This window comes from Physeter macrocephalus, chromosome 8, assembly GCF_002837175.3.
Source record: "Physeter macrocephalus isolate SW-GA chromosome 8, ASM283717v5, whole genome shotgun sequence".
NCBI lineage: Eukaryota > Metazoa > Chordata > Mammalia > Artiodactyla > Physeteridae > Physeter > Physeter macrocephalus.
The window spans coordinates 94,757,205-94,765,855 of record NC_041221.1 but is presented as its reverse complement, the minus strand read 5'-3'; the positions used below and the strand labels follow the sequence as shown (position 1 = coordinate 94,765,855).

Genomic DNA, 8,651 nt, shown 5'->3' with positions numbered 1-8,651 from the left:
GATCTTTGCCTCCATTCTTTTTCCGAGGTCCTGGATCATCTTCACTATCATTATTCTGAATTCTTTTTCTGGAAGGTTGCCTATCTCCACTTCATTTAGTTGTTTTTCTGGGGTTTTATCTTGTTCCTTCATCTGGTACATAGCCCTCTGCCTTTTCATCTTGTCTATCTTTCTGTGAATGTGGTTTCTGTTCCACAGGCTGCAGGATTGTAGTTCTTCTTGCTTCTGCTGTCTGCCCTCTGGTGGATGAGGCTATCTAAGAGGCTTATGCAAGTTTCCTGATGGGAGGGACTGGTGGTGGGTAGAACTGACTGTTGCTCTGATGGGCAGAGCTCAGTAAAACTTTAATGCACTTGACTGCTCATGGGTGTGTCTGGCTTCCCTCCTGTTGGTTGTTTGGCCTGAGGCAACCCAACACTGGAGCCTACCCGGGCTCTTTGGTGGGGCTAGTGGTGGACTCTGGGAGGGCTCATGTCAAGGAGTACTTCCCAGAACTTCTGCTGCCAGTGTCCTTGTCCCCACAGTGAGCCACAGCCACCCCCCGCCTCTGCAGGAGACCCTCCAACACTAGCAGGTAGGTCTGGTTCAGTCTCCCCGTGGTCACTCCTCCTTCCCCTGGGTCCCGATGCTCACACTACTTTGTGTGTGTCCTCCAAGAGTGGAGTCTCTCTTTCCCCCAGTTCTGTTGAAGTCCTGCAATTAAATCCCAGTAGCCTTCAAAGTCTGATTTTCTAGGAATTCCTCCTCCCGTTGCCGGACCCCCAGGTTGGGAAGCCTGACATGGGGCTCCGAACCTTCACTCCAGTGGGTGGAATTCTGTGGTATAAGTGTTCTCCAGTCTGTGAGTCACCCACCCAGCAGTGATGGGATTTGATTTTACTGTGATTGTGCCCCTCCTACCGTCTCACTGTGGCTTCTCCTTTGTCTTTGGATGTGGGGTATCTTTTTTGTTGAGTTCCAATGTCTTCCTATAGATGATTGTCCAGCAGCTAGTTGTGATTCTGGTGTTCTCGCAAGAGGGAGTGAGAGCACGTCCTTCCACTCCGCCATCTTTATTCCAATCTCTGCAGTCTTCTTATCGCAGTGGCTTCTCTAGTTGTGCAGCATGGGCTCTAGGCACATGGGCTTCATAGTTGTGGCACACAGGCTCAGTAGTTGTGGCTCACGGGCTCTAGAGCACAGGCTCAGTTGTTGTGGCACACGGGCTTAGTTGCTCTGCAGCATGTGGGATCTCCCCAGACCAGGGCTCAAACCCATGACCCCTGCATTGGCAGGTGGATTCCGAACGACTGCGCCACCAGGGAGGCCATATATCGTATTTTTTGACTTTTTGAAATTTTTGGTGGGGGGGGAAGTTGACCTTAATTCCTGAAAAAGCAGGAGACGATTAATGGATGCTATTGGACAGTGGTTTTCAATGAGTGCTCTGTTGGTATTTTCAGTGGTACAGATCTTCATAGTACAGAATTGTTTCCCCCATTGCAGGAAGATCTTATCCCTGTCCCCTGTCTGTTAGATGCTAACAGCACTCCTCAATCATTGTGAAAACCAAAGAAGTGCCTCCACATCTCCAAATTATGCTACCGTGCCAAAGGTTAGGGGGATGGAGATGACTAGATGGGACTAGTTGAGAATGACTTCTATAGGATAAGCTTTGGTTTTGTTTATTCATGGTGATACTTTTGTTCCATCCTGATTAAAGTAATTTTCTTGTATAATAAATAAGCAGTTCTTTCTCCTCCTCTTAGCTATTTTGAGAGAATCAATCAGAATTTTAAAAATCTTGTCACTTTACATGGATATACTCATGTAATGTGAATATATGTTCAGAAAATCCAAATTTGCAAATAGCTTGAGAAAAAGAATCATAGATGCTAATATGTTGCTACAGTAATCAAGAGCAAAAGTAACACCAAATTAGTTATGATTAGATTAGTCTTGGGTTGCTGTTTAAAACAGTAAATGAAACTGTTTTGAACATTAGTAGAAGTAGGGAAAAATAGTAGAATATTTTCTTATTCTCTTCTCCTCTTATGAGGGAAAACCTTTACCTCCTTTCTTTTGCATTGTTGGATCCAGGGCCAGGTATTTTATCTGATCTGTTTTTTTCTTTGTTTTTGGTTCTCTGCATGTCATCTTTCAAACTTAACACTACAAACTGCTCCGTTTCCTGCCCCTTGGCATTCTTTTCTTTGACTTCCTTTCTATGAATAATTCAGTTACCCGTTTTTTATTGATCTTGTTTGGCATTCTTTTTTTTTTTTTTTTTTTTTTTTGTGGTATGCGGGCCTCCTTCTGTTGTGGCCTCTCCCGTTGCGGAGCACAGGCTCTGGACGCGCAGGCTCAGCGGCCATGGCTCACGGGCCCAGCCGCTCCGCGGCACGTGGGATCCTCCCAGACCGGGGCGCGAACCCGTTTCCCCTGCATCGGCAGGCGGACGCGCAACCACTGCGCCACCAGGGAAGCCCTGGCATTCTTATGTTGGGAACAAAGCGGTGTCCTCGGTGCTTAGGGGGAGTGTGAGTAAGTTCAATACATAAGGGGAAAAAAATCTGGTTACCAGCATCATAGAATTTTTGATATAAATAACTACATGTAAAATTCTAGCACGTGGTACAGGACAACATGCAGGTACTGTGCATTCAGCATGTGTTAGCTTAATGGGATGTAGTCATTTCAGTAATAATTTAGATTTTGTAATTTTTTTTTTTTTTTTGGCTGCACTTGGTCTTCGCTGCTGTGCACGGGCTTTCTCTAGTTGCGGTGAGCAGGGGCTACGCTTTGTTGCGGTGCGCAGGCTTGTCATTTGTGGTGGCTTCTCTTATTGTAGAGCACAGGCTCTAGGTGTGTGGGCTTCAGTAGTTGTGGCATGCGGGCTCAGTAGTTGTGGCTCGTGGGCTCTAGAGCGCAGGCTCAGTAGTTGTGGTGCACGGGCTTAGTTGCTCTGCAGCATGTGGGATCTTCCTGGACCAGGGCTTGAACCCGTGTCCCCTGCATTGGCAGGCGAATTCTTAACCACCAGGGAAGTCCCTAGATTTTGTATATTAATACATATTAGAGTACATAGGTTTGTTCTCTTTTGAACCAAGGCACAAATTAGAATTTCTTCTTTTGTTGTTAGTATTGGAATTTATATTTTACTATTTGCTTTTTTTTTTTTAGTTACAACTTACGGTGTGGTTTATTTGTATTGATGGAAATGACTATAACTAATTGATATTCTTCCATATTTGGATGCCTCCATTTATTAACCCTTATCATAAAAAGAGTTACTATGGATGCTTTAAGTTTACTCCAGAGCTGCCCATGAAAATTCATGACTTTGTAGCTGTTTGTCAAAATCAAATTCTAAACAGTTTGTTGTCCCTTCCCCCAAAATAATAGAAAGACATAGTGGTAGGTATGTGATATTTTATAATGTTACAGCTATTTATGTTATTATTATTATTATTATTATTTTTTTTTTTTTTTGCGGTACATGGGCCTCTCACTGTTGTGGCCTCTCCCCTTGCGGAGCACAGGCTCCGGACGTGCAGGCTCAACGGCCATGGCTCATGGGCCCAGCCGCTCCGCAGCATGTGGGATCTTCCCGGACCGGGGCACGAACCCGTGTTCCCTGCATCGGCAGGCGGACTCTCAACCACTGCGCCATGAGGGAAGCCCTATTTATATTTTAATGAACTTTGTTTAACAAAATTTTCAAAGTTCCTATGTTTTGTTACAGTACAACATTCATAATTATTAGAAGTACTGTTAAGTTTATAAAGAGCTAAGGTTTTCTTCATTTTAATTAATAAGGATTCCTAAACATTATTGACTTTTACCTCCATAAGGCTAAATCAGATTTCACGGCTGAAGAAGGAAAAGAAAAAAGCTGGATGTTTACATACAAAATTTAAATTCTCCTTCAATTATAAATGTGCTCACTTGGAATATGGTGGATATAAGTAGTTTTTGTAATTATTATATATTGCTCTTGTTTCAAATACCACAGAACAATAAGACAAAAGCTTTTTGTGAATGATAAAAATCAGATCTTAGGTTAAGGATTTTTCATTATTATTCATACCTTTTAGGATTTTATTGAAACTAAAGATTTTAGCGAAATTATTCTGATTATTTACCTAGAACTGTGACCGAAAGAGACTGCTGTATATTTGTTTCTAAATGTAGATAAAATGACCAGAAAGGAAATTTGGCTCTTGATGCTCTGCGAAGGCCATTGGTACTTTTAACTGCTTCAGAAATTCAGGGAAACAGGACTTCCCTCGTGGTCCAGTGATAAAGAATCCGTCCTGCAATGCAGGTGACGTGGGTTTGATCCCTGGTTGGGGAACTAAGATCCCACATGCCATGGGGCAACTAAGCCGTGTGCCGCAGCTATTGAGCCTGCGTGCTGCAAACTACAGAGCCCACGCGCCACAACTAAAGACCCAACACAGCCAAAAAAAAAAAAATTCAGGGAAATTACTGTTCCTAGAAACCATGGAACTTAGTTTTATAGTTATCTTAAAGCTGGGCTGTAGTTTGGTGAATCTATAAGTAAATTGTTTTTTCTACCAACTGTTAAGTGTGTTTTAATAGTTACAGACGATTGTACTCGTGGCTAGTAGGCAATTAAAAATATATTTACAGCTCTATCTTAAAAGAACCAACCACGGAAAGCCTTCAAGCCCTGTGTGCTCTAGGATTGGCAATGCAAGATGCAACACTGTCAAAAGCTGCACTTAATGAGTTACTGAAGCACTGCAAACAGAAAGACAATGATTATCAGAGGTGCCTTCTTACTTCAGCGATCTATGCACTGCAAGGTCGCACTGTGGCAGTGCAGAGACAAGCATCTAAAGCTGTTCACAGGTAAATTCTGTACTTGTGAACTTGGGGTCTGGTTATACTTGATGAAGTTGTCTTTGATGTTTGGACCTTATTAAGACTATACAATGTGGTAAGCATATATATTTGGAAACCAGGTTGTGGTTTTATGAAACTGTACATAGGATCAGGTAACTGACTACACATTATTTCACCTGTAACAATTTAAATAAAAAATTCAGTTGGTAAAGAGAGAACAGAAAATCTTTCAGATTAAGGCCCAAATCTTGTTTTTTTTTTTTAAGAACATGAAAAGTTTATTCACAAATGAAGGAATAAAAATGGTTAATATACAAGAAAATATCTGAAACTTCATTAATAATACAATAAATGCAAATTTTAAGAATAAAGATACAATTTTTGACAAATTGACAAAGATTTTTAAGCTTTTTAAAAAAATTAGAAATACTGAGTAAAGGCAGTTTATACATGCAGGACTCATGCCGGACCTGTAACTGGCCACAAAACATTTTCCCCAAATTCTCCTGTACCAAGTCTTGTTTTAATATGAAAGCCCTTACAAATTCTCAAGTTTGTGGTATTGTCAGTTTGTTATCTGATACCGTCCAGTTTGATGGTTTTAGGAATTTTTTGGCCATTCAAACATTCATTAATATTCAAAATTTGGAAAATAGAAAGCTGTTATCACTAGCAACAGTGGCTATTTATTAGATTTATTTTTAGCAATAAAGTGTTATATCTGTAGTTTGTTTTCCTTCCATAGTTCTCATCTCTGTGTTTTCTTTGAACACAATGTATTAAAATTTCCTTAACCTTTCTTAATTGGATCTCATGGCTCTGTAATCATCACATTGCTGATTTTTCTTTCTTATTTTAATAAAAACTGTAGGTGTGTATAGGAGATATAAAGTATGTTTCTAAAAATTCAGTCACTTTTAACCACACGTAGAGAATTAATTTGAACTTGTTTTAGATGTCTAAAAGATTTTTAACTTAGATACTAAATAAAATGTTGATTTTAGGGGGTACTTTTTGTGATTAAAGTAACTACCGTCTCTAAGCCCTCTGCTTTTAATGATCATTATAGTAACCCAGCTGATCCTGCTCTTTGGTCTTTGTTGTCCCGAGTAGTTGCTCAGTATACTCAACGAAATGCAAAGGTGAGTAATGTTCTAAATTCTGGCAAAAGATAAAATAACTTATGATGTGGTATATAATACAATTTTAAAGTATCAATATTAACATTATCATTCTGGAAAATAATTAATAGAGCAAGGGAGTTCTCTTATTTAGTGAAGTTTTTCATTAGTCATTCAACAAGTAGTACATGGAGTTTCTTCCATGTACTGTTGTACTGCTCTGGGTGTAATGGAAGATACAAAGAAGGAGGTGGACTTTTTTGAACATGTATAGATTGTTATGTTATTCTTATAATTCACTTTCTTTTCCAGGTAAAATGTCTAATTGAATTTTTAAAAATTAAGGATTTCAGATCGACTTTATGAAAACTATCGTGCTGTGTATATTTTCCTTACTTTTAGTACTGAGTTGAATATTGAGGTGGTGGCGGTGAGGTTCATGATGCTCTGAACTTTAGTTACTTACTTTACTGGGGACTGTGGACATTTTAAAAATACTAAATTTTCATGGAGTAAAACTATGTTAGTTTATCTTAAAATAAGTTTTGTGGTCTCTCTTTTTTTTCTTTCAGTCTTCGTTTCACAATCTTGTATATTGTTAGAAAATTGTATATTTGTTTGTTATTACTGTAAAGTCATGTAACTTTTGGATCTTTAATGAATATTTTAAAAGAGCAGAGTTGAACTGATCATAGTAGAAAAGATTTTCTTTTATAAAATATTAAACTGCTTTTTTAAAGTTGGTACTTGAGTTTAAAACTTACAAATGTGATAAAGCTGAACCTTTCAAATGACTTAATGTAAAGATTTTATCAGTCTTAACTTTTACTTTTTTGTGAAAGCTTATGCATTTATATAAGTAATAATTTGTTTACTATTATAGGGAGGTGCGGTAGCAGGAAATGTGGCTCATATTCTGGATTCAAATCATGGAAAGGTTAGTTTGCCTCAATTCAAAGGAAATGTTAAATAATATTATTTACTGTTAAATAATATTGTTAAATAATATTATTGATGAATAATTTTTCTTCTTAGGCTTAGGGGTCACATCATATCCAATATAGTACTACTTTTAGTCACTTTGAAAGTCAGGGAGCTATAAAGAGAATTGGTTAACACCCTTCCTTTCTCTTTGTAGAAGGCATTACTGTACACTGCAGTAAATCAGTTGGCTGTGGGAAGCAGTTCCGCAGATGGTGAGAAAAATACTGCACTAAAGGCCATTCAGAAGGCAGCTCTCCTTTCTCCAGGTGAATATAATGTGATCCATTTCATTATTTAGGATTCCGTCCATCTTGCATTTGTGTTAAAGAAGCAAAGTTTGTATTTTTATGAAATAAGGGAATTTAAAAATTTTTAAGATCTTGCATATTATTTGATTACTGCATTCCACTTCTGATATTTAAGAGATAATCAGTTATTGAAGCAGGCTCAAAGGAATATCTGTTTAAAGATACTTCATTAACCATTATTGAAACTCTGAATTATATATTTTCACAAAGTGGTTTTATTTCTGTTTTCCATCAGTCTGGTTTAATGAGGTTTATTTATAGCTACTAAATTATTTAATAAACATGTTTAGTTATTTTTTATGTGTAGTTAACTTCTTGAAGAGTGGGATATGTCTTCTGTGGTAACTGTTAGAACTGCCAAGGTGCTGGCCTCACCTGAACTAATTTCTTAGTTCTAACCAGAGTCGTATGTACGCCATTGGTCACAAAAGGCACTGAGGAACTGCATATAACCTGCATCAGCATGCTTCCGTTACCACTGCTGAGAAATGCTATAGAGGATTGGAATGTCTAACAAAGTAGGGTTATGGGATATATTTTTACATAATATTATTTTTAACATGAAATATAGCTTTAAACAGTATATTCCCCCAGAGCACTTCAAACATTTGCTGGATCAGAATGCTATTGCTTTTGGCCAGGGACTGTGGGGAAACATAAAAAAGAACAGGTTCAGTACTATCGTCACAATAAATGATAAGGATCCTAATTAAACTTCAGAGATTATTTTATAAAACAAGTAAACAGACCAATGTCCTGCTGTTTATTCTTTCTTTCATTTTTGAAATAGAACAAAAAGAAATCCTAAACATTTGGTTTTATCTATGTTCTATGTTAGGTAAGTTTCTGATTTTTAAAGGTGTTCCCAAACAAGTATTAGATATAGAATTACTCTCAAGAATTCTTACTGTGGATCTAGAATGATAGATGTCAGCCTTTGATTGTGTATGTGGCATACACTTTAGAAAGGTGAGATTGCCCAGCTAAGATCTTCTCTAATCATTTTCTCTGGTTTTCCCATATTATCTGGAGAAATTCATAAACAAGGAAGCAGAGTCATATAGGAAGCTTAAAACAGGGACTGACTGATGAAGCTGAGTGCTTATTTGAGACTTGTTTGGAGTCCAGTGAAAGTGAATGTAATTGTAATTATGTGTAGTTGCTGTACATCTGACCTTTGTAGATCTTTAGTTAGACAAAGTACAGTTTTGATAGCTGGTACTCGAAGGAATCTTTTCAGAAATTTAAATATAATCCCAGGAATTTAGAATTGAATGGAAAGAAATCCAATGTCTGTTAGATTAGTGCTTCTGTGATATTAAAAGGTATTTTTAGCAAACCATATTAAAAATTTTTTTAGGTTTCTAGTATATATATATGTATAAAT

At 37.8% G+C, this 8,651-nt stretch overlaps 1 protein-coding gene across 5 annotated transcripts in view; it reads left to right on the top strand.

The window, feature by feature from the left end:
* The window catches only part of SKIC3 (SKI3 subunit of superkiller complex), a 90,275-nt gene that overhangs the window by 59,865 nt on the left and 21,759 nt on the right, over positions 1-8,651 (top strand). For 4 of the 5 annotated variants that reach the window (XM_028493088.2, XM_028493086.2, XM_055086661.1 and 1 more), the window contains 5 exons: positions 2,608-2,631; positions 4,636-4,857; positions 5,921-5,993; positions 6,856-6,909; positions 7,111-7,222. In XM_028493088.2, the coding sequence (XP_028348889.1) occupies positions 2,608-2,631; positions 4,636-4,857; positions 5,921-5,993; positions 6,856-6,909; positions 7,111-7,222 (485 nt within the window). The remainder of the gene's footprint in view (positions 1-2,607; positions 2,632-4,635; positions 4,858-5,920; positions 5,994-6,855; positions 6,910-7,110; positions 7,223-8,651) is intronic. The other variant, XM_024119732.2, reaches the window with a different exon arrangement.